The following is a 26,190-nucleotide window of genomic DNA, read 5'->3' as shown; positions in this document are numbered from 1 at the left end:
GTGTCGGCCACTAGGGTCGCTAATCTTACTCACACAGCTACCTCATTGCGCCTCTTTTTTTCTTTGCGTCATGTGCTGTTTGGGGAGGGTTTTTTGGAAGGGACATCCTGCGTGACACTGCAGTGCCACTCCTAGATGGGCCCGGTGTTTGTGTCGGCCACTAGGGTCGCTTATCTTACTCACACAGCGACCTCGGTGCAAATTTTAGGACTAAAAATAATATTGTGAGGTGTGAGGTATTCAGAATAGACTGAAAATGAGTGTAAATTATGGTTTTTGAGGTTAATAATACTTTGGGATCAAAATGACCCCCAAATTCTATGATTTAAGCTGTTTTTTAGTGTTTTTTGAAAAAAACACCCGAATCCAAAAAAAAAAATTCGGTGAGGTTTTGCCAAAACGCGTTCGAACCCAAAACACTGCCGCGGAACCGAACCCAAAACCAAAACCCGAAAAATTTCAGGCGCTCATCTCTAGTGTAGAGTAGGATCTTGATCCGAGGCACCAACAGGCTCAAAAGCTTTGACTGTTCCCAGAATGCATAGCGCCGCCTCCTCTATAACCCCGCCTCCCTGCACAGGAGCTCAGTTTTTAGTTAACCAGCCCAATGCAGTAGCAGGAAAAGAGACGACAACTGTTAGTAGCCACATACACCACACTCACGACAGGAGAAGTGTCAGCGGCTAATGCCATACCAACCCAATGAAGCTAAATGCGTCAGGGTGGGCGCCTTGTGGAGCCCAGTGTACCTCGCAGAAAGAGTTAACAGTAAGTTCTTACCATAAAACTCGTTTTCCTGCTGCGGGGTAAACTGGACTCCACAAGGAAAGACATAGGTGATGTCCTAAAGCAGTTCCTTATGGGAGGGGAAGCACTGTAGCGGGCACAAGAACCCGGCGTCCAAAGGAAGCATCCTGGGAAAGGGCAGTATCGAAGGCAAAGAACCTTATGAACGTGTTCACTGAAGACAACGTAGCCACCTTGCACAATTGCTCAAGGGTCGCACAACGGCAGGCCGCCCACGAAGGTCCAACAGACCGAGTACAATGGGCCGTAATGTGAGCAGGAGCTGACAGACCAGCCCTCACATAAGCATATGCAATCACCATTCTAATCCACCTGGCCAAAGTTTGCTTGTGAGCAGGCAAGCCCAGTTTGTGAAATCCAAACAGCACAAAAGAGAATCAGATTTCCTAATAGAAGCAGTTCTATTCACATAGATACGGAGAGCACCTACCACATCCAAAGACCGCTCTTTGGGAGACAGATCAGGAGAAAAAAGCGCCGGAACCACGATCTCCTGGTTAAGGTGGAACGAAGAAACCACCTTAGGCGAAGAACCGCCCGATCACGGTGAAATATCAGATATGGGGGAACTACAAGACAAGGCACCCAAATCCGACACTCTTCTAGCTGAAGCAATAGCCAGCAGAAACACCATCTTAAGGGAAAGCCACTTAAGGTCAGCTGAACCAAGAGGTTCAAACGGAGACTCTTGTAACGCCTCCAAAACCACCGACAAGTCCCAAGGAGCCACAGGCGGGACATAGGGAGGTTGGATACGCAACACACCCTGAGTAAAGGTATGCACATCAGGTAAGGTCGCAATCTTTCTCTGAAACCACACAGACAAGGCAGATATTTGAACCTTGAGGGAGGCCAGACGCAGGCCTAAGTCCAGGCCCTGCTGAAGAAAGGCCAACAACCTGGCCGTACTAAACTTGGAAGCGTCATAATCGTTAGACGCGCACTAAACAAAGTAAGAACGCCAGACCCTATAGTAAATCCGAGCAGAAGCCGGTTTCCGGGCCCGCAACATAGTTTGAATGACCGCCTCAGAAAACCCTTTAGCTCTTAAGACGGAAGCTTCAAAAGCCACGCCGTCAAAGACAGCCGGGCTAGGTCCTGGTAGACACAGGGGCCCTGAACGAGGAGGTCTGGGCGCTGTGGAAGTAGAATTGGACGCTCTGACGATAGGCCCTGGAGGTCTGAGAACCAGTGCCGTCTGGGCCACACTGGAGCTATGAGAAGCAGAATTCCTCTTTCTTGCTTGAACTGCCAAATTACCCTGGGCAGGAGTGACACCGGAGGGAACACGTACGGCAGTTGAAACCTCCACGGCACCGCCAGCGCATCCACGAATGCTGCTTGAGGATCCCTCGTCCTTGCTCCGAAGAACGGAACCTTGTGATTGTGTCGAGACGCCATCAGATCTACATCTGGAAGGCCCCACTTTTCCACTAGGAATTGAAACACTCCTGGATGGAGGCCCCACTCTCCGGCGTGTACGTCCCGACGACTGAGAAAGTCCGCTTCCCAATTCAGGACCCCCGGAATGAATATTGCCGATATGGCCGGTAGATGGCGTTCCGCCCAATGTAGAATCCGTGAGACTTCCTTCATTGCCAAACGGCTTCGAGTGTCGCCTTGATAATTTATGTAAGCCACTGTGGTGGCGTTGTCCGACTGAACTTGAACAGGACGGTTCTGAATTAAATGCTGGGCCAGGTTGAACGCATTGAAGACCGCCCGCAATTCCAGAATGTTAATCGGGAGGAGAGATTCCTCCTTGGTCCACCGACCCTGAAGGGAGTGTTGCTCCAGCACCGCTCCCCAACCTCTTAGACTGGCATCTGTCGTCAACAGGACCCAGTCGGATATCCAGAAGGGACGGCCCTTGCACAATCGTTGGTCCTGGAGCCACCAGTGCAGCGACAGACGGACCTCCGGAGTCAATGAGATCATGTGAGACCTGATCCGGTGAGGCAGGCCGTCCCACTTGGCTAGAATCAGCTTCTGGAGGGGGCGGGAATGGAATTGAGCATACTCCACCATGTCGAATGCTGATACCATGAGGCCCAGCACCTGCATTGCCGAATGTATCGACAGTTGCGGACGAGAAAGGTAGCAACGAATCCTGTCCTGAAGCTTCAGGACTTTCTCCTGAGACAAGAACAACCGCTGGTTGTGAGTGTCCAATAGCGCTCCCAGGTGCACCATGCTCTGAGCAGGGACCAGGGAGGATTTCTTCCAGTTGATGAGCCACCCGTGGGCTTGTAGAAACTGGACAGTCATATCCAGATGACGTAGGAGAAGTTCTGGGGAATTTGCCAGGATTAACAAGTCGTCCAGATACAGCAGTATCCTGACCCCTTGACGGCGGAGTACCCCCGTCATAACTTTGGTGAAGACTCGCGGAGCCGTAGTTAAACCAAAAGGTAACGTCCGAAACTGGTAATGGAGGTTGCCAATCGCAAACCTCAGGTATTGCGGATGTGACACTGCTATAGGAATATGCAGGTAAGCATCCTGTATGTCCAGGGAGACCATGTAGTCCCCCGTTTCCAAGGCCAGAACTATAGAGCGAAGGGTTTCCATACGGAACTTGGAAACTTTCACAAACCTGTTCAATGCCTTGTGGTTGAGAATGGGCCGGGAGGACCCATTCGGTTTCGGGACCAGAAACAGCGTAGAATAGTACCCCCGGCCCCTCTGAGCAAGAGGCACCTGTACTACGACTCCTGTATCCAGGAGGGTCTGTACCACCGAATGTAGAGTGTTTGCCTTTGTCTGGTCCAACGGGACGTCTGTCCGGCAAAATCGATGAGGGGGTCGGTGTTTGAAGGCTATGGCGTAACCTCGAGTGACGACTTCCCGTACCCAGGCATCTGAAGTGGTCTTCAACCATTCCTGGGTATACCCTAGTAGCCGGCCCCCCACCCTGGGATCCCCCCAGGGGTAGGCCCGCCCCGTCATGCGGCAGGCTTATCGGTCTTGGAAGCTGGCTGACGGGCAGCCCAGGCTCTTTTGGGCTTCGGCTTACCAGGTTTGGAAGTGCGGGCCTGCTTGTTGTATGCCTGACCTTTTGTTTTACCTGAAGGACGAAAGGAAGTACCTTTAGCCTTCGACACAGAAGGAGCGGTACTTGGCAGACAGGCAGTTTTGGTAGTAGCCAAGTCAGCCACAATCTTATTCAAGTCCTCCCCAAACAGAATATCTCCCTTGAAAGGGAGTACCTCCAGGGTTTTTCTAGAGTCCAGATCCACAGACCAGGATCTCAGCCACAATATCCGGCGAGCCAGGACTGACGTAGTAGAGGCCTTGGCTGCCAGGATACCGGCATCAGAAGCCGCCTCTTTAATATAGTGAGAAGCTGTGACAATATACGACGAGCATTGTCTAGCATGGTCAGAAGAGATTTCAGCTTCTAACTCCAGGGCCCATGCTTCAATAGCCTCTGCAGCCCATGTTGCTGCAATAGTGGGCCTTTGTGCAGCACCCGTGAGGGTGTAAATCGCTTTCAGACAACCCTCCACACGTTTATCCGTAGGCTCTTTTAGAGACGTGACGGTAGTGACAGGTAGAGCTGAGGAAACCACCATCCTAGCCACATGTGAGTCCACTGGAGGAGGCGTTTCCCAATTTTTAGACAGCTCTGGCGCGAGGGGATAGCAAGCCAGCATCTTCTTTTGAGGCACAAACTTCTTACCCGGGTATCCCCAGGGTTCCTGATGTATATCACTAGGTGGTCAGAGTGAGGTAGAACATGTTTAACCATCTTCTGACGCTTGAACCAATCTGGTTTCTTAGGAGGGTCGGATGGCTCGGGATCATCCGTAATCTGTAAAAATAAGAGATTTTACTTACCGGTAAATCTATTTCTCGTAGTCCGTAGTGGATGCTGGGGACTCCATAAGGACCATGGGGAATAGACGGGCTCCGCAGGAGACAGGGCACTTTAAGAATTTGGATACTGGTGTGCTCTGGCTCCTCCCTCTATGTCCCTCCTCCAGACCTCAGTTAGAGAAACTGTGTCCGGAAGAGCTGACAGTACAAGGAAAGGATTTTGGAATCCAGGGCAAGACTCATACCAGTCACACCGTATAACTTGTGATAAACTTACCCAGTTAACAGTATGAACAACAACGGAGCATCAGATCAACCCTGATGCAACCAAACATAACCCTTATTTAAGCAATAACTATATACAAGTATTGCAGAAGAAGTCCGCACTAGGGACGGGCACCCAGCATCCACTACGGACTACGAGAAATAGATTTACCGGTAAGTAAAATCTTATTTTCTCTAACGTCCTAGTGGATGCTGGGGACTCCGTAAGGACCATGGGGATTATACCAAAGCTCCTAAACGGGCGGGAGAGTGCGGATGGCTCTGCAGCACCGAATGAGCAAACACAAGGTCCTCCTCAGCCAGGGTATCAAACTTGTAGAACTTTGCAAAAGTGTTTGAACCTGACCAAGTAGCCGCTCGGCAAAGCTGTAATGCCGAGACCCCTCGGGCAGCCGCCCAAGAAGAGCCCACCTTCCTTGTGGAGTGAGCTTTTATGGATTCTGGAAACGGCAATCCAGCCGTAGAATGAGCCTGCTGAATCGTGTTACAGATCCAGCGAGCAATAGTTTGCTTTGAAGCAGGAGCACCCAGCTTGTTGGGTGCATACAGGATAAACAACGACTCAGTCTTCCTGACTCTAGCCGTTCTGGCTACATAAACGTTCAAAGCCCTGACCACATCTAGTAACTCGGAATCCTCCAAGTCACGAGTAGCCACAGGCACCACAATAGGTTGGTTCATATGAAAAGATGACACCACTTTTGGCAGAAATTGTGGACGGGTCCGCAATTCTGCCCTGTCCATATGGAAAACCAGATAGGGGCTTTTATGTGACAAAGCCGCTAATTCTGACACACGCCTAGCTGAAGCCAAGGCTAATAGCATGACCACCTTCCAGGTGAGAAATTTTAATTCCACGGTTTTGAGAGGCTCAAACCAGTGTGACTTCAGGAAACTCAACACCACGTTAAGGTGCCACTGGAGGCACAAAAGGAGGCTGAATATGCAGCACTCCCTTTACAAACGTCTGGACTTCAGGAAGAGAAGCCAGTTCTTTTTGAAAGAAAATGGATAGGGCCGAAATCTGGACCTAAATGGAAACCCAATTATAGGCCCAAAGTCACTCCCGACTGTAGGAAGTGAAGGAAACTGCCCAGCTGGAATTCCTCCGTAGGGGCATTCCTGGCCTCACACCAAGCAACATATTTTCGCCATATACGGTGATAATGTTTAGCAGTCACGTCCTTCCTAGCCTTTATCAGCGTAGGAATAACCTCATCCGGAATGCCTTTTTCTGCTAGGATCCGGCGTTCAACCGCCATGCCGTCAAACGCAGCCGCAGTAAGTCTTGGAACAGACAGGGTCCCTGTTGCAACAGGTCCTGTCTTAGAGGCAGAGGCCATGGGTCCTCTGAGCATTTCTTGCAACTCTGGATACCAAGTCCTTCTTGGCCAATCCGGAACAATGAGTATTGTTCTCACTCCTCTTTTTCTTATGATTCTCAGCACCTTGGGTATGAGAGGAAGAGGAGGAAATACATTAACCGACTGGAACACCCACGGTGTCACTAGTGCGTCTACAGCTATCGCCTGAAGGTCTCTTGACCTGGCGCAATACCTCTGTAGCTTTTTGTTGAGGCGGGATGCCATCATGTCCACATGTGGCAGTTCCCACCGACTTGCAATCTGCGCGAAGACTTCTTGATGAAGTCCCCACTCTCCCGGGTGGAGGTCGTGCTTGCTGAGGAAGTCTGCTTCCCAGTTGTCCACTCCCGGAATGAACACTGCTGACAGTGCTCTTACGTGATTCTCCGCCCAGCGAAGAATTCTGGTGGCTTCCGCCATCGCCACCCTGCTCCTTGTGCCGCCTTGGCGGTTTACATGAGCCACTGCGGTGATGTTGTCTGACTGAATCAGCACCGAATGGTCGCGAAGCAGGGTCTCCGCTTGACTTAGGGCGTTGTATATGGCCCTTAGTTCCAGGATATTGATGTGAAGGCAAGTCTCCTGACTTGACCACAGACCTTGGAAATTTCTTCCCTGTGTGACTGCCCCCCACCCTCGGAGGCTTGCATCCGTGGTCACCAGGACCCAGTCCTGAATGCCGAATCTGCGGCCCTCGAGAAGGTGAGCACTCTGCAGCCACCACAGAAGAGACACCCTGGCCCTGGGGGATAGGGTGATCAGCCGATGCATCTGTAGATGTGATCCGGACCACTTGTCCAACAGATCCCATTGAAAAGTCCTCGCATGGAACCAGCCAAAGGGAATGGCCTCGTACGATGCCACCATCTTTCCCAGGACTCGCGTGCAGTGATGCACCGACACCTGTTTTGGTTTTAAGAGGTCTCCGACCAGTGTCATGAGTTCCTGCACCTTCTCAGTTAGGAGAAAAACCTTCTTCTGGTCTGTGTCCAGAATCATGCCCAGGAAGGGCAGACGCGTCGTAGGAATCATGTGCGACTTTGGAATATTTAGAATCCAGCCGTGCTGCTGTAACACTTCCAGAGAGTGTGCTACGCTGATCAGCAACTGCTCTCTGGACCTCGCCTTTATGAGGAGATCGTCCAAGTATGGGATAATTGTGACCCCCTGCTTTCGGAGGAGCACCATCATTTCCGCCATTACCTTGGTAAATATTCTTGGTGCCGTGGAGAGACCAAACGGCAACGTCTGGAATTGGTAATGACAATCCTGTACCACAAATCTGAGGTACGCCTGATGAGGTGGATAAATGGGGACATGAAGGTATGCATCCTTTATGTCCAGAGACACCATAAAATCCCCCCCCTTCCAGGCTTGCGATGACCGCTCTGAGCGATTCCATCTTGAACTTGAACCTTTTCAGGTATATGTTCAGGGATTTTAAATTCAATATGGGTCTGACCGAACCGTCCGGTTTCGATACCACAAACATGGTCGAATAATAACCCTTTCCTTGTTGAAGGAGGGGAACCTTGACCACCACCTGCTGAAGATACAATTTGTGAATTGCAGCTAACACTATTTCCCTCTCTAAGGGGGAAGCTGGCAGGGCCGATTTGAGGTATCGGTGAGGGGGCATCTCCTCGAATTCCAGCTTGTATCCCTGAGACACAATCTCTATTGCCCAGGGATCCACCTGGGAGTGAACCCACTTGTGGCTAAATTTCGGAGACGCGCCCCCACCAGGCCTAGCTCCACCTGTGGAGCCCCAGCGTCATGCGGTGGATTTAGTGGAAGCCGGGAAGGACTTCTGTTCCTGGGAACTAGCTGTGTTGTGCAGCTTCTTTCCTCTACCCTTGCCTCTGGCAAGAAAGGACGCACCTCGGACTTTCTTGCCTCTTTGTGAACGAAAGGACTGCATTTGGTAATACGGTGCTCTCTTAGGATGTGAGGGAACATATGGCAAAAAAAATTGACTTTCCAGCAGTAGCTGTGGAGACCAGGTCCGAGAGACCCTCCCCAAACAATTCCTCACCCTTGTAAGGTAAAACCTCCATGTGTCTTTTTGAGTCGGCATCGCCTGTCCATTGCAGAGTCCACAGGACCCTTCTGGCAGAAATCGACATTGCATTTATTCAAGAGCCCAGTAGGCTAATGTCTCTTTGAGCATCTCTCATATACAGGACAGCGTCTTTTTTATGCCCCAGGGTCATTAATATAGTATCCTTGTCTAAGGTATCCAGATCCTCAGATAAGGGATCCGTCCATGCTGCTACAGCACCTACACACCCAGGCCGACGCAATTGCCGGCCTTACTAAGGTACCTGAATGTGTGTAAATGGACTTCAGGGTACCCTCTTGCTTTCTATCCGCAGCATCTTTTAGGGTGGCCGTATCCTGTGACGGCAGGGCTACCCTCTTGGATAAGCGTGTTAGAGCTTTGTCCACCCTAGGGGAGGATTCCCAGCGTAACCTGTCCGTTGGCGGGAAAGGATACGCCATAAGCATCCGTTTGGAAATCTGCAGTTTTTTATCTGGAGATTCCCAAGTTTTTTCACATAACTCATTTAGCTCATGTGAAGGGGGAAAAGGTCACCTCCTGCCTTTTTCCCCCATACATATGAACCCTCGTCAGGGACTGCGGTATCCTCTGTGATGTGCAACACATCCTTCATTGCTATAATCATATAACGGATGGCTTTTGCCAATTTAGGCTGTAACTTTGCATCATCGTAATCGACACTGGAATCAGAATCCATGTCGGTATCTGTGTCAACAATTTGGGATAGTGGGCGCTTCTAAGACCCTGACGGCCTCTGCGACATAGGATCAGGCATGGGCTGTGACCCCGACTGTCCTAAGGTTTCAACTTTATCCAACCTTTTATGCAAGGAGTTAACATCATCATTTAAAACCTTCCACATATCCATCCACTCAGGTGTCGGCGGCGACCCCACATTCATTTGCTCCCGCTCTGCTTCCACATAGCCTTCCTCATAGCCTTCCTCGTCAAACATGTCGACACAAGCGTACCGACACACCACACACATACAGGGGATGCTCTTTTTTGAAGACAGTTCCCCCACAAGGTCCTTTGGAGAGACAGAGTGAGTATGCCAGCACACACCCCAGCGCTATATGTCCCAGGAATCACACAGTAACTTAGTGTTAACCCAGTAGCTGCTGTATATAAGCTTTTTGCGCCTAATTTATGTGCCCCCCCCCCCCCCCCCCCTCTCATTTTACCCTCTTCTACCGTGTTTCTGCAGGGGAGAGCCTGGGGAGCTTCCTCTCAGCGGAGCTGTGGAGAGAAAATGGCGCTGGTGAGTGCTGAGGAAGAAGCCCCACCCCCTCAGCGGCGGGCTTCTGTCCCTCGTTTGTGTGTAAAATAATGGCGGGAGCTCATGCATATATACAGTGCCCAACTGTATATATGCTGCTTTTTGCCAAGAGGTTCCTAATTGCTGCCCAGGCCGCCCTGCGCCCTACAGTGACCGGAGTGTGTGGGTTTAATGTGGGAGCAATGGCGCACAGCTGCAGTGCTCTGCGCTACCTCAGTTTGAAGACTGGAGTCTTCTGCTGCCGCTTTTGAAGTCTTCTTGCTTCTGTCACCGGCTTCTGTCTTCCGGCTCTGCGAGGGGGACGGCGGCACGGCTCCGTGATCGGACGACAAAGGGTGAGATCCTGTGTACGATCCCTCTGGAGCGAATGGTGTCCAGTAGCCTAAGAAGCAGGACCTATCTTCAGTGAGTAGGGCTGCTTCTCTCCCCTCAGTCCCACGCTGCAGAGAGTCTGTTGCCAGCAGATCTCTCTGAAAATAAGAAAACCTAACAAAATACTTTCTTATAGTAAGCTCAGGAGAGCTCACTAAGTAGCACCCAGCTCGTCCGGGCACAGATTCAAACTGAGTTCTGGAGGAAGGACATAGAGGGAGGAGCCAGAGCACACTAGAATACAAATTCTTTCTTAAAGTGCCCTGTCTCCTGCGGAGCCCGTCTATTCCCCATGGTCCTTACGGAGTCCCCAGCATCCACTAGGACGTTAGAGAAATTAACTTAATAGCCTCCAAAAGATCAGGAACATCCACATGTTTACTACCCTCCCCATCAGCAGTATCTGTGTCAGAATCTGTGGGGTCAGTGTAAGCGCCACCTTCATCAGACGAGGTGTCAGTGACAGCAGTGGATTGTGATGAGATAATAGCTCGCTTAGAGGACCCCTTGGTCTTAGGCGAGCGAGAGTCAAACTTTTTATTAGTCAAGGACTGGTTCAACTTCTTCAATTGAGCAGATAAAGTATCCGCCCACGGCGGGTTAGCTGCAGGGACCACATACGGTTGTACCGGCATTGGGGGTCCCATAGGGGGTGTTAGTTAAGTAACTAGCGTATGTAGAAGTGTGGAGAAAGTAGCCCATGGTGGGTCATTATGTACCCCCATTGCCACAGTCCCACTGGGAGGCAAGGAGCCCCCAAAACCAGAGCCCACAGCTGCTGTAGTCTCCTCATAGCGATCTGTGGCGTTAGCAACACCAGCAGTGTGTTCAGCCCCAGAACCGTTACCTTCAGAAGCAGACATGATATAACTTGCACTATCAGGTAACACAGTACAATTGTCAGCAGCACAATACCTCTTACCCAAACCCCTGCGCAGTGTAGTCAGCACAAGCAGGGATATAGGAAAGATATGGTGACTAAAATCATAGAAAAATACATATTAAAGTATATCTTGTGAAAATCTTATATAAATATAAAACCTGACGCACCAAGCCCCCTCAAGTTATCGAATATAGGGATAGCAAGTTGAGTGAGAGACACGAAATGGAAACCACTCAGCAAGCTAATGCACACACAGATAGTCACAGTTAAACAATGCAGAGGTTATTACTAACAATAATACTGCACTGGACTAGCTTATTATATAGCTATGTAGTCAATAGATGTAACACTGCACAGTAAGAACTGGATGTATATCACAGGGTACTTGTACCAGAGAACCCTGACTAAATGCACTCTTTCTTAACTAACACTGTCTAATTGACATGTAGAATACTTAAGTGCAGTGATCGCGCTGAGCCCAAAAAAAAGTGGGTCCCAGGGACCCCTCACTTTTGAAAATTGGGGTCCTACCGGTCTTTTTCTGGGTCCCATCGGAATGAAGGTTCTTTTAAACTTAATCTTGTTTGGACACTACAAAAAAGTGTTGCAAGCTGGGGTGATGGGGGTGACAATGCTGCTGGGCTGTGTAGCATTAGGCAGGAAGTGAATTGGTGTCCCACCTCCCAGACCGCAAAGCAGAGGGAATGCGCGCCGAAGGCGCGCCACTAAATTTTAGGGGCGTGGCTTCGTGGGGAAGGGGCGTGGCCACATAATAGTGCCAATTCACATTACACCACACAGTAGTGCCGTTTATACACACTGCGCCAGGTACAGCACGTTATACACAATGCGCCAGGTACAGCACGTTATACACACTGCGCCAGGTACAGCACGTTATACACACTGCGCCAGGTACAGCACGTTATACACACTGCGCCAGGTACAGCACGTTATACACAATGCGCCAGGTACAGCACGTTATACACAATGCGCCAGGTACAGCACGTTATACACAATGCACCAGGTACAGCACGTTATACACTTTGCACCAGGTACAGCACGTTATACACTTTGCACCAGGTACAGCACGTTATACACTTTGCACCAGGTACAGCACGTTATACACTTTGCACCAGGTACAGCACGTTATACACTTTGCACCAGGTACAGCACGTTATACATATTTCTCCAGTTATTGCACGTTATACACATTGTGCCAGTTAGAGCGCGTTATACACATTGTGCCAGGCAGAGCGCGTTATACACACTGCGCCAGGCAGAGCGCGTTATACACACTGCGCCAGGCAGAGCGCGTTATACACACTGCGCCCGGTAGAGCGCGTTATACACACTGCGCCCGGTAGAGCGCGTTATACACAATGCGCCCGGTAAAGCACGTTACACACAATGCGCCCGGTAAAGCACGTTATACACAATGCGCCCGGTAAAGCACGTTATACACAATGCGCCCGGTAAAGCACGTTATACACAATGCGCCCGGTAAAGCACGTTATACACAATGCGCCCGGTAAAGCACGTTATACACAATGCGCCCGGTAGAGCATGTTATACACACTGCACCAGGTAAGAGCACTGAGGCACACTGCACCAGGTAAGAGCACTGAGGCACACTGCACCAGGTAAGAGCACTGAGGCACCCTGCACCAGGTAAGAGCACTGCGGCACCCTGCACCAGGTAAGAAAACTGAGGCACCCTGTACCAGGTAAGAGCACTGAGGCACCCTGTACCAGGTAAGAGCACTGAGGCACCCTCTACCAGGTAAGAGCACTGAGGCACCCTGCACCAGGTAAGAGCACTGAGGCACCCTGCACCAGGTAAGAGCACTGAGGCACACTGCACCAGGTAAGAGCACTGAGGCACACTGCACCAGGTAAGAGCACTGAGGCACACTGCACCAGGTAAGAGCACCGAGGCACACTGCACCAGGTAAGAGCACTGAGGCACACTGCACCAGGTAAGAGCACTGAGGCACACTGCACCAGGTAAGAGCACTGAGGCACACTGCAGTAATCACCGTCGTCCTCCTCCTCCTCCTCCTCCCTCCCTCCCGGGCCGTAGCAGACACAGGGACACAGACAGGGAACGCACAACACGTGCAGGGATCGGCGTCCTCCGTGATCTAGTGGGTAAAGCTGGGCAAAGTGCCTGGGGCTTCCCGCGGTGCCATCTGAGGCAGTGGCCGCGCTACCGCTCTTGCCTTTGATGTGTTCTCTCAAAGCAAGAGCGGTAGCGCGGCCACTGCCTCAGACGGCACCGCGGGAAGCCCCAGGCACTTTGCCCAGCTTTACCCACTAGATCACGGACTCTGATCCCTGCACATAATTGCCAGCACCTCTCAGAGTCCCTGTGGCAACCCCCGTCCCCCATCCGCACTATAAACTTACGGACACCGAGTCACCCTTCCTCTGCAAGCAGCCTGGCGCCAAAGAGGAGGGGAAACTGGCTCCACCTCCTCTTTATATCATTCAGCACAGGGCCTGCATGTCAGTTAAACAAATCCCCCTTACAGATTGGCGGAATGAGGAGCGCGTCCCCGGGGACCCGCCCACTTTGTAAACTTGAGTCCCATGTCTTCAAAAACGGGTAAAAAACGCGCTATAGCGCGTTTTTGCGATCACTGAAGTGTCATGTAAAGTCACAACGCTGACAACCAGGCAGCTTTACACAGGAGGATTTGCCCTAACAGTCCCAGGAACAGTGAAGCTGAGAGAAATGGCACCCAGACACTGACAGGGAGTGAGGGAGAGACAGATATGCAGCTCCAGGGTGGGAACATTTGCTGGAAATGGCATCCTGGGGCTGGGGGAGGGGCTCCAGGTCCAAGCCTTATCCCCTCTGCTGGCAAAACCACCAGGTACTGCGGGCTACACATAAAAAGGTTTTAAGGGAAAACCTGACCTGCACCCATGCCCTGGTGATCTAGTGGGATCGCCTGTACTGCCACAGTGTCCACCGCCAGCACGCGCGGCCCGCCTCCCACTGACCGCGCCGGATCGTGATAAAGCACGGGTCCCGCGAGCGGGACCAACTCACCACCTCCTGAAGCGCGGCCACGCGATCACGGAGAGCCCCCGTCGTGTGTGCCTGACCAGAAGAAAACCGGAGCCTCCTGCTGTAGTTACCCGGCAACCAGGGCTCGGGAGTGTACAGCGCCGCTGGGGAGAGATGGAGCTGCAGCAGTGAATGTCACTAGACATGTACACACTGCCACAGCCCTTGAAGTCTTCACTTTTCTTCAAAAAAGCTCTTCTTAGGGCTGCCCAGAGCAGCCCCTCTGTTATGTGCCTGCTATCTGTGGCACAAACTACAAAACTAAGCTCCTGTGCAGGGAGGCGGGGTTATAGAGGAGGCGGCGCTATGCATTCTGGGAACAGTCAAAGCTTTTGAACCTGTTGGTGCCTCGGATCAAGATCCTATTCTACACCCCTATGTCTTTCCTTGTGAAGCCCAGTGTACCCCACAGTGGAAAATAATAATAATAATGCTCCATTATAAGCAATGGACAAATACCTCCACCAGCACCGACGACTATATCACAATTCAGCTGTTGGCGTCATGTGACCATGGTGCTAAAGATCTCAGCGGTGGGGACCCTGTCTTTTTTCTGTATTTAGTATGGAATGTTTTATTAAAAAGGGACTGACAAAAAAACCCATCCAAATGTTAATAGATAAAAAGCTTGCAGGTAGCTACCACTACATTCAAGATAACAGCAAATCAAGGTATAAACAGTGAGGTCTTGTCTATATTATGGACATGGGAATAACTTCCTTCTAAATGATGAAACAAGCATGATCACTCTTATACTAAGGGTAAACAGAAGTGGCCAATCAACAGAGAGAAGAAAAGCCTAGAGCAGCATTGTATCAACTGACTTCAAAAACATAGGGGTATATGCAATTGCGGTCAAATTGCCGCAAATGTCGAAAAACGAGGCATATTCGAAACAAAACAAAAAAAAATTCGACAATGCAATACAGTACTTTGACAAAAAAACGGACGTTTCAGATTCGACTTTTTGAAATTCGACAGTTGTCAAATTCGACATGTCTGCAATGGTAAAAATGCGGCTTTTTCGACAAAAGTATATTCAATTGAAGAATGTCGATTCGACAACAGTGCTTTTCGACAGTCATTTCGTCAATTTCATTCCGCCTCACTTTGCTGGCGGAATCTAATAATTTTTTTTTAAAAACATTTTTTTTGTGTGTTTTTTTTTTATTGCTAATAGCATATCTATTTATATTAGAAGGGATTATGTACTTGGTTTGTCTATTAGGAGACACAAGTATTATTTATATATTTTTTAAAAGAATATATTTTTTTTTTTTAAACTGACTAAAATAATATGGAGAGATCAGAGCATGGTTTTCAGTGGGAATGGGTTAAAATCAAGAAAAAAAATGCATGGGGTCACCCCTCCTAAGCATAACCAGCCTCGGGCTCTTTGAGCCGGTCCTGGTTGTAAAAATACGGTGGGAAAAATGACATGGGATCCCCCCTATTTTCACAACCAGCACCGGGCTCTGCATCCGGTCCTGGTGTCAAAAATACGGGGGACAAAAAGCGTAGGGATACCCCGTATTGTTAACACCAGCACTGGGCTCCACTAGTCAGAGAGATAATGCCACAGCCGGGGGACACTTTTATATCGGCTATGACCGCGAGTAACCTCACCGCTGACCGCAAAGTTCCCACCATTGAAGAGCGGCTGTGTGATGTGCCGTCTGACAGCTCAGACGCGCACAGCCAATCAGGAGAGTGCCACGACGTGGCGCTCCCTGATTGGCTGAAGGGACCCTCTGTGACAGGAGTCACGGGGGGTCCCGGCATTCAGGGAAAGGGATCCCATGTGTAAACATGGGACCCCTTTCAGTGCGTGGTCCGGGTAAATGCGGTTTGTTTTTTTGCCAAGTACGTGGATTACAAAACAGAAGAGGAGGACAGATCTACACTGGATTTTGGAGAGTATCATTTTATTTTCAGGTACACCGTGGATTCTACTTGGAGAAGTGGACCGAACCTCGTGTCAACATAGGTAAGTATGTGTGTGTCGGCATGTATGTAATAAAGTTTTACTTTCACGGTGTCTGTGTACTGTTTTTATTGGGGTATTTTTTTGTAGTAGAACTACAGGTACCAGCGGGCCCGTTTCCCCCCACACACACACATGCTGGTACTTGCGGTTCTCCAAGTTCCAGCTTGCGGGGGAGGCTTGCTGGGACTTGTAGTAGTTCTGGCCCTTGGGTGGCTAAAGGGGGGGACCCCTTGATTTAAGAGGTCCCCACTCCTCCAGGGTACCCCGGCCAGGGGTGACTAGTTAGTGATTTAATGCCAGGGCCGCAGGGACAGATATAAAAGTGTCCCCCGGCTGTGGCATTATCTCTCTGACTAGTGGAGCCCGGTGCTTGTGTTGAAAATACGGGGGACCCCTACGCTTTTTGTCCCCGGTATTTTTTGCACCAGGACCGGACGCAGAGCCCGGTGCTGGTTGTGAAAATACGGGGGATCCCCTGTCAATTTCCCCCCCGTATTTTTACAACAAGGACCGGCTCAAAGAGCCCGAGGCTGGTTATGCTTAGGAGGGGGGACCCCACGCATTTTTTTTTCTGAGTTTTTTAATCATTTTTGTGCCGTCCAAAAAGTCGAATCCAGAACGCACATATCCGTCAATTGGTCCGTATTTTACAACAGCGGGACTGTCGAATCCGTTTTTTATTGAATATGTCGAATTCGGGTCCCGGCGGGAGGGTATGTGACTGTCGAATTGTGTCAAATTTAAAAACGGTCGAATTCCAGCCGGAATTCGACTGCAATTGCATATACCCCATAAAATGCCTAATGTAATTCAACAAGATATCTGCAATGGTGATCGCATGTGGTTTTTAAAACACACTTGAAATAGGACTGCAAGTTTTCTTGACTACCTTCTTTTATTAGTATCTGTGATTAATGTTTCTCCTTTTGTATACTTTTGTCATGATCCCTATCGCAGTGTTCAATAATCAGTAAATAAAATAAAATAGGACTGCAAGCTCCGCAGCCACAATACAATTGTATGTAGTAGTACAATCACAGGCACACATGACACTTGGCTATAATTCTATCATCACTCACCCATTAGTCCTTGTGGGGTAACAACATCAGACCACATCTTAATATCTTCAAATTTGACCTTGATGAGGTTTGCTTTCCTAAGTTTTTCTGCAGGCAAAACTTTTAGCTGATCAAGCCTGCTAAAGAAGAGTGTCTGCATAACTGCACCAGCTTCCAGTGCATCCACCAGCAGCCTGTGACCCTCCAGCAAAACCTGACCATGGCGGTCCCGAAAACTTTTGGACTTTGCAATTGTAACTACTTTACTGTGATTGGACATAAAAAAATGTGAAACATTAAATTACATTAGGTAAACAAATAGACAGGCACTATTAGAGTATAAGGATAGGATACAGCAAAATAAGGGTGCGGTTTTCTCTATTCTGTTGAGATGGTGGTGGGGAGGGGGGGATGGAAGGGGCATGGACTGCACATCTTAATTTTAAACACAGTAACAGGTGCTATTATGCTAAGACTTACAATGCCACGCATGAAAACTAAAATGCACTCATGATAAACTATATAAATAACATGGAGTATAAATGGGGTTCTTAGCACATATTTTGCAAAACATGCAAGTCCATCTGTGCCTCTACCTGGTGAACTGGGAAACATGACCTGTGTGGGGTCTTGAGAACTACTGTACCTGGCTTTAGAACAGAATAAATCATGCAGTGCTGGTAAGAGGGGATGCGGCTGGAATCCCGACATCTGTCCTAATCCCAACAGGGCCAGGATACTGACGCCAGAACGCAGACAGTCAGAATCCCAACCGTGGTAAGTATAGTTAGGGCCGGAGGAGTTTGGTTTAGCCGACACGGAGGGGAGGGGAGGGGGGGGGGGGGTTAGGATTAGGCTGTGGGGAGGGGGGGGGGGGGGGGGGGGGGGGGGATGTTAAGCATCACTGGGGGAGGTCAGGTTTAGGCACTAAGAAGGGGGGAGGGTTAGGGTAACCCTGCAGCGAGGGAGGGCTAGGGGATAGGGCAGAGGGTACACCCCTCTAAGGATTTCATACATTGGGATCCCGGCGGTGGTATCTTGACCACCGGTCATTTACACCCAAGCTGGTAAGAGAGCAGAATCACTGGTCTAAGATGTGTTTGACCTTGGCCTTCAGGGCCCACTAATCGTGCATTATGTAAGTATGTCAGTGTGTGAGACAGGTGCGCTGGCTATTGGGTGTAGGTACAGTGTATGCTCAGCACTGGAGGCAGCTGGATGAACTAATGTTATTGTGCATAGAGGTAATAGAGCGGTGCGCGCAGTGTGAGGAGCAGGCAGAGGCCGCTGGCTCCTCCTGTCACAGTGTTACCTGAGCCTCCGATCCCCACTAGCAGCTCTGTCATACTTCAGCTCCTGGAACAGTCGCTCCTCCGAGGCATCCTGCTGTACGTCCGGCCTCTGGCTCAGTGTCTGGCGGGCGGGCTGCTGTACAGTGCCTGCGGGGGATGGTCGGGCCGGCGACTGCTGCCCCGTATCCTTTCCCCTCCGCTCCTCACCCCGCAGCTCGCCGCCCGGGGGAATGATCCGCACCGGTGTCCTGCGCAGCGCCCGCACGTTCCGCTTCACCTGGACACTGGCCGGCAGGTGCGCCGCTGTCAGCCTGCTGCAGCCCAACACCAGCACACTTCTCATGAGCGCGGCCATCTTGCGCCTCTCGTGGCGCGATGTGGCGACGTCATAGTAGGTGTAGCAGTAGCCATATTGTGGCTGGCGGAAGAAAAAACCGCGTGTGCGATATATTATAATGGTTGATTCTATATTGGAGTGGGAGAAGGGACCTTCTGACGTACCAAGGGGAGGAGACACGGCCGAACAAGGTACCCGAAAAGTACCCTCGCGGGCTCGCTTCGCTCGCCACGCTTCGGGCTCGGTAATAGTTGGTGGCGTGGATAGGGAAGCAACAGTCCCGCAGGCCTAGCTCCTCCCCCTTGTGTCGTGGCTCCTCCCACTGACGGAAAAGGTAACTTAGGCCACTTGGATCTAGCCTCAACCATATTATCATACACGCCGCCCCAGGTGTTACGCTGTTCTCTTTAATAAAAAAAATGAATGCGTCCGGCACGCACTCAAACTAGTATGTATGCTCCATCAGAGTTCCAGTATTTCATATTACGTCATCAGAAGGCGCCAGCTCTATTTGTTTGCAGAATTGTGTGATTGTTTTAGGGATTGTCTGCAAGGATGGGCAGCAGGAGGAGAGCCCTGCACTATGTGCTCAAGGTGGCTGACAGGGCGCAGACGGCCCGATTCTATAGAGATGTTCTGGGAATGAAGGTGAGGGGACCATAGCTGCTTGCTCGCTGCTCTGCATGGGGATTGGGTGAAAGCCAGAATGGTCCGGACTGGCTTCCTACAACGACATTGCAGCTGTGGAGCTCTCTGTGACCGTACCCGTGTAATGTATGTAGTTGGTCCTGTGCGAGGTGCGATCCGGTGGTCCGGACCATTTCGGCTTTTAACTAATTCGATCTTGTCGTACTGCCAGTGCCTGCTCCACTGTGTTTCTCCACTAGGCTGCTGCATGCTTTACTACCTGCCCAGGGGTTCCATAGATTGTCTTATTTATTTAATTGATGTCAGTGATACAGCACACGCACATTCCGCAGCACTTTACAGATACTGTTCAGCCATTCACTTCAGTCCCTTCCCCACTGGAGCTTACAATCTATATCATCCTTGCCTACTCTTTCAGGATCCGCCGCCGCCGCGATTGTCCATATTAGCATACATTGCTATGGAGCCGGGTGATGGGGGCAGTGAAGAAACCTCAATCTCCCCGTCGCCCCCCCCCCCCCACTGCCGTGTTGCCTGTCGGCAGCTCGGCGGCGGATCCGCCAGTGTGTAGGGCCCATTAGATTTGGGTGGGTTGTTTTTGTTTCTGTGCAGGGTAAATACTGGCTGCTTTATTTTTACACTGCAATTTAGGTTTTAGTTTGAACACACCCCTCCCAAATCTAACTCTCTCTGCACATATTATATCTGCCCCCCTGCAGTGCACATGGTGGGTCATTCTGAGTTGATCGCTGCGCTGCCGATTTTCGCAGCGCAGCGATCAGGTAAAAAAAGGCAAGACTGCGTATGCGCCGCAATGCGCACTCGCGTCGTACAGGTACAAAGAGCATCGTTGCTGTGCAATGGTTCTAGCGTAGAATCCATTCGCACAGCCGATTGCAAAGAGATTGACAGGAAGATGGCGTTTATGGGTGTCAACTGACCGTTTTCTGGGAGTGGTAGGGAAAACGCAGGCGTATCCAGGCATTTGCAGGGTGGGTGTCTGACGTCAATTCCGGGACCTCCATCGCTGGATTCATTGCACAGGATGAGTAACTACAGAGCTTGTCATGTTTTGCACAAAATGTTTTTGTACCGCTCGGCTGCAAAGGCGTTCGCACACTTGCAAAGCGAAAATACACTCCCCCGTGGGCGGTGACCATGCGTTTGCACGGCTGCTAAAAGTAGCTAGCGAGCGATCAACTCGGAATGAGGGCCATGGTTTTGCCCAACTGCTAACAAATTTGCTGCTGCGATCAACTCTGAATTAGGCCCTTTGGGGGTAATTTCCGAGTTGATCGCAGCATCAAATTTGTTAGCAGTTGGGCAAAACCATTTGCACTGCAGGTGTGGCAGATATAACATTTGCAGAGAGAGTTAGATTTGGGTGGGGTGTGTTCAAACTGAAATCTAAATTGCAGTGTAAAAATGAAGCAGCCAGTATTTACCCTGCACAGAAACAAAATAACCCACCCAAATCTAACTCTCTCTGCACATGTTATATCTGACTCACCTGCAGTGGACATGGTTTTGCCCATTAGCTAACAAATTTGCTGCTGCGATCAACTCTGAATTACCCCCCTTATCATGTAACAGTCCATATTTGGTCTTTTACGAAGACCGAACAGAGCTCAAGACTAGACAGCAGTGCCTGCCGAAGGTTGTCTCTGTATTCCACTTAAATCAACCTATTGTAGTTCTGTCAAGTTCCGGCACTTCTGTCCCTCCGGAGGCATTGGATACAGGGGGTCATTCCGAGTTGTTCGCTCGTTGCCGATTTTTGCTATATTGCGATTAGTCGCTTACTGCGCATGCGCAAGGTTCGCAGAGCGCATGCGCTTAGTTATTTTACACAAAAGTTAGGTATTTTACTCACGGCATAACAAGGATTTTTCAGCGTTCTGGCGATCGTACTGTGATTGACAGGAAGTGGGTGTTTCTGGGCGGAAATTTGCAGTTTTCTGGGCGTGTGCGAAAAAACGCTGGCGTTTCTGGGAAAAACGCGGGAGTGTCTGAAGAAACGGGGGAGTGTCTGGGCGAACGCTGGGTGTGTTTGTGACGTCAAACCAGGAACGAAACTGACTGAACTGATCGCAATGGCTGAGTAAGTCTGGAGCTACTCAGAAACTGCTAAGAAATTTCTATTCGCAATTCTGCTAATCTTTCGTTCGCAATTCTGCTAAGCTAAGATACACTCCCAGAGGGCGGCGGCTTAGCGTGTGCAATGCTGCTAAAAGCAGCTAGCGAGCGAACGACTCGGAATGAGGGCCACTGTGCGAGCCTTGAAGATCTATATCATGAGGACGGCTCGGATCAGAAAGACGGACTCCCTGTTTGTGCTTTATGATGTGCAGAAAATGGGTTGCCCTGCTTCTAAGCAGTCCATTGCTCATTGGGTTAGGCTGACTATCCAACAGGTCTATGTGTCAGCAGCCTTACCGGTTCCACAGTCTCTGAAGCCCCACTCTATAAGATCGGTGGGGTCTTCTTGGGCGGCTGCTCGTGGAGTCTCGGCCTTGCAACTATGCTGAGCTGCTACCTTATCGGGGAAGAACACCTTTGTGAAGTTCTACAGGTTTAATACCCCGGCCAATGAGGATACCCAGTTTGGGCAGGCAGTGCTGCAGACGTCTCCGCACATTCACGACCGTTATGGAAGCTTTGGGACGTCCCCATCGTACTAAGACCCCAGTATCCCTTATGGATGCTAGAGAAGATAGGATTTTAATTGCCTACCGGTAAATCCTTTTCTCGTAGTCCATAAGGTATACTGGGCTCATTGCGTTCTGCAGGTTTTTCTTTTATAAAAGTTTACCTGTTCAGCTGTAGCTGTTGTTGTTTTGTTACCAGCTGTTGCTGGTCGGTTTAAGTTGTGGTGTGCTGGTGTGTGAATCTCACCAGTCGTTATTTGTTCTGTTCCTTCTCTCAAGTATGTCCATTCTCCTTCGGGCACAGTTTTACCTAGACTGGCTGTAGGAGGGGGCATAGAGGGGAGGAGCCAGCACACCCAGTTGAAGAAATTTAAAGTGCACTGGCTCCTTTGGACCCCATCTATACCCCATCGTATTAAGACCCCAGTATCCCTTATGGACTACGAGAAAAGGATTTACCGGTAGGTATTTAAAATCCTATTTTTTTTTCAAGGGCTGGCAGCGCTGTTTGTCAGGTTGACACTTCAGCACTGCAGCTCCATCACCTCCCAAGCGGCGTTGCATACTCCTGCCGCCTGTTCCCGGGTACGTGCGGCGGAGACGTCCCGGCTAAGGCACACAGTCGCAGACTGCTCTCCTGGATCACATGGCTGCTACGGGGAGGAGGGTTCCCCAGGCAGGACCTGCCATTAAAATGCGTTCCGTCCGCGACCTAGGGAGACGGGTCGCGTCGCTGGTGTGCACGCTGTCACCAAGCAAGGACCCCACTAGACCCCAGGGCATCAGAGTACAGGTCGGGTGTACTAACACCCCATTTAAGGCTCGCCAGTACCTGGGGTGGAAGTCCAGCATAGGGAAGGTAGCGCTTGACCTATAGCTCCACCCCCGGGCCAGGGCACCATCTACTGCAGATTTTCCCTGTATCTGCTGTGTGGCATCACTTTCAGTGTTTCCCAGATATAACTGTCACTATGGGGGTCATTCAGAGTTGATCGCTAGCTGTTTTCAGTCGCTGCGCAGCGATCAGGCAAAAAAAGGCACTTCTGCGTATGCGGCGCAATGCGCACGCGCGTCGTACTATTACAACGAACGACAGGAAGAGGGCGTTTCTGGGTGTCTGACCGTTTTCAGGGAGTGTTCGAAAAAACGCAGGAGTGCCAGGAAAAACGCAGGCGTGGCTGGGCGAACGCAGGGCGTGTTCGTGACGTCAAAATAGGAACTGAATAGTCAGAAGTGATCGCAAGCGCTGAGTAGGTCTGAAGCTACTCTGAAACTTAACACATTTTTTTTATAGCCGCTGTACAATCCTTTTGTTTGCACTTCTGCTAAGCTAAAATACACTCCCAGTGGGAGGTGGCATAGCGTTTGCATGGCTGCTAAAAACAGCTAACGAGCAATCAACTCGGAATGACCCCCTATATTCTGTGCCATAAGGGACTGGGTACGTCAGGTTCCGCTAATATACTGCGTCACAGTATTTATCCAATATGTATATTCTACTGTGTACTCAGTCACATAATACCGGATTTGATCGCAGGTATTGTACTTTGTCTGGATTTATTGTACTGAGTCGCTCTTTTGTTGCATTAGTACACAATGTCTAACAGAAAGGGCGGTAAATCTGTGGACTCTCCTGCAGCATGCAGAGTATGTGCCAAGGCATTACCTGAGGGGAAGTATTATATGATGGTTTGTGTACTGCATGTCATACACCTTCTAGTCAGTCCGCAGCTCCTGTACTCCAGCCACAATTTGTCCCTATGGTTAATCTGTCTTGGGCGGAAAATTTGTCTAACCAGCTGCAGCAATTGAATCAGTCATTGGTTAGACAGAAATCTGCCCCAGGTCACTCCCGTGTCTCTGGCTCATTTAAGCGGGCTGCTTCCTCCTCACAATCCACAAACCTCTCTGATGTTTCATCTGAACAGGAAGGGGAGCATACGGTCCTGTCAGACACTGAATGAGGTGTTTTTGAGGAGGATTCTCCCTTGCAGATTGATGTCCCTGCCCTAGTGGTTTCTATTAAGCATATTTTGCAAATCTCCGATGAGGAGGATTCCACTACAGTGGCTAAGAAAACTGATAAGTTTAAACAGCAGAAGGTGATTCAAACTTTATTACCCCATTCTGACCATTTAGTGGACATCAGACGGGAACCCTGGTCTACTCCAGGGAAGAAATTCCCACTTTCTAAACGGGCCTTGGCTCAATTTCCTCTCCCTGCAGAGTTATGTAATAAATGGGAAAATCTGCCGCCGGTGGATTCTCACGTCACCCGCCTAATGGTGTTGTCCACTCTGCCTGTCACCACTGTCACTTCACTGAAAGAGCAGACAGATAAGCATGTGGAGGGATGCCTGAAGTCTATTTACTCCCTTACAGGAACTGTGCATAGGCCCACTATTGCTGCCTCTTGGGCTGCTAAAGGAATTGAAGTGTGGATTCAGACATTAGATTAAGAGCTGCCTGAGGATATATCCGACAATACCTGTCTCACATTACCACTGCCGCCTATTACATTCAGGAGGCGTCCTCTGAGGCGGGGATAATGGCAACCAAGGCGTTGACCACGTCTGTCCTGGCTCACCGTATTCTGTGGTTGAGGTCATGGAAAGTGAACCTAGACTCCAAAAGACCTTGGAGGTACTCTCCTTTTACCGGGGACATTTTGTTTGGGGAAAACCTAAATAAAATTGTGTCTGAAATGGCAGCTGCTGAGACTGCTTTTCTCCCAAATACTAATCCTTCTGCACAGGAGGCAAAAAGTACCACTTTTCGTTCCTTTCGGCCTCAAGGGAAAGCAAAAGGTCAGGCATACCCAAGACAGTCTCGTGCTCCCAAAACCACTAAGCCCAAGGCGAAACAAGCCTGGGTGGCCCATCAGCCTGCTTATAAACAAGACAAGCCTGCTGCATGATGGGGCGAGCCTCCCCCTGTGGGACCCCAGGGTGGGAGACCAACTTCTGCAGTTTGCCCAGGTCTGCTTAAAGACCACTTCAGACGCATGGGTACTGGATGTTGTCTCTCACGGATATGCAGTCTCTTTCAAGAGATGTCCCCCTCGCCAGTTTTGCACCACGGTTCTGCCTTCAGATCCGTTAACCACTTAACTGGGATGGTCAGATCACACGCGACTGCTTCCTAGAGGATACTGGGGTCCACATTAGTACCATGGGGATGTACCAAAGCTCCCAAACCGGGTGGGAGAGTGCTGAGGTTCCTGCAGAACTGATTGACCAAACTGAAGGTCCTCAGAGGCCAAAGTATCGAACTTGTAGAACCTAGCAAACATGTTCATCCCTGACCAAGTAGCTGCTTGGCAGAGTTGTAAAGCCGAGACACCTCGGGCAGCCGCCCAAGAAGAGCCCACCTTCCTTGTGGAATGGGCTTTCACTGATTTTGGATGCGGCAATCCAGCCGCAGAATGAGCCTGCTGAATCGTGTTACAGATCCAGCGGGCAACGGTTTGCTTTGAAGCAGGAGCACCCAACTTGTTGGGGGCATACAGGATAAACAGCGAGTCAGTTTTCCTGACTCCAGCCGTTCTGGCTACATAAACCTTCAAAGCCCTGACTACATCTAGTAACCTGGAATCCTCCAAGTCACGAGTAGCCGCAGGCACTACAATAGGTTGGTTCAAATGAAAAGATGACACCACCTTTGGCAGAAATTGGGGACGAGTCCGCAATTCTGCCCTGTCCATATGAAAAACCAGATAGGGGCTTTTACATGACAAAGCCGCCAATTCTGACACACGCCTAGCCGAAGCTAAGGCCAACAGCATGACCACCTTCCACGTGAGATACTTTAGCTCCACGGTCTTAAGTGGTTCAAACCAGTGGGATTTCAGGAAACCCAACACCACGTTGAGATCCCAAGGTGCCACTCGTGGCACAAAAAGGGGCTGAATATGCAGCACTCCCTTAACAAACGTCTGAACTTCAGGAAGAGACGCCAGTTCCTTTTGAAAGAAAATGGATAGGGACGAAATCTGGACCTTTATGGATCCCAACTTCAAGCCCATAGTCACTCCAGACTGTAGAAAGTGCAGAAATCTGCCCAGTTGGAATTCCTCTGTAGGGGCCTTCCTGGCCTCACACCAAGCAACATATTTTCGCCATATGCGGTGATAATGCTTTGCTGTCACGTCCTTCCTAGCCTTTATCAGCGTAGGAATAACTTCCTCCGGAATGCCTTTTTCCGCTAGGATCCGGCGTTCAACCGCCATGCCGTCAAACGCAGCCGCGGTAAGTCTTGGAACAGGCAGGGCCCCTGT

The 26,190-nt window shown here is 50.2% G+C and overlaps 2 protein-coding genes across 2 annotated transcripts in view; one reads left to right on the top strand and one right to left on the bottom strand.

The window, feature by feature from the left end:
• Positions 1–18,729, bottom strand: part of MRM3 (mitochondrial rRNA methyltransferase 3) — a 34,411-nt gene extending 15,682 nt beyond the window's left edge. Inside the window, exons 1-2 of the mRNA XM_063953769.1 lie at positions 18,302–18,729; positions 17,011–17,255 (exon numbers count right to left, since the gene is read on the bottom strand). Coding sequence (XP_063809839.1) covers positions 17,011–17,255; positions 18,302–18,636 — 580 coding nt within the window. The 5' untranslated portion in view covers positions 18,637–18,729. The remainder of the gene's footprint in view (positions 1–17,010; positions 17,256–18,301) is intronic.
• Positions 18,730–19,014: 285 nt separating this feature from the next.
• GLOD4 (glyoxalase domain containing 4) overlaps positions 19,015–26,190 on the top strand; it is a 68,515-nt gene continuing 61,339 nt past the window's right edge. The window contains exon 1 of the mRNA XM_063953770.1: positions 19,015–19,266. Within this exon, the coding sequence (XP_063809840.1) occupies positions 19,174–19,266 (93 nt within the window). The 5' untranslated portion in view covers positions 19,015–19,173. The remainder of the gene's footprint in view (positions 19,267–26,190) is intronic.

This window comes from Pseudophryne corroboree, chromosome 2, assembly GCF_028390025.1.
Source record: "Pseudophryne corroboree isolate aPseCor3 chromosome 2, aPseCor3.hap2, whole genome shotgun sequence".
NCBI lineage: Eukaryota > Metazoa > Chordata > Amphibia > Anura > Myobatrachidae > Pseudophryne > Pseudophryne corroboree.
This window is presented reverse-complemented; position numbering and strand designations above follow the sequence as displayed.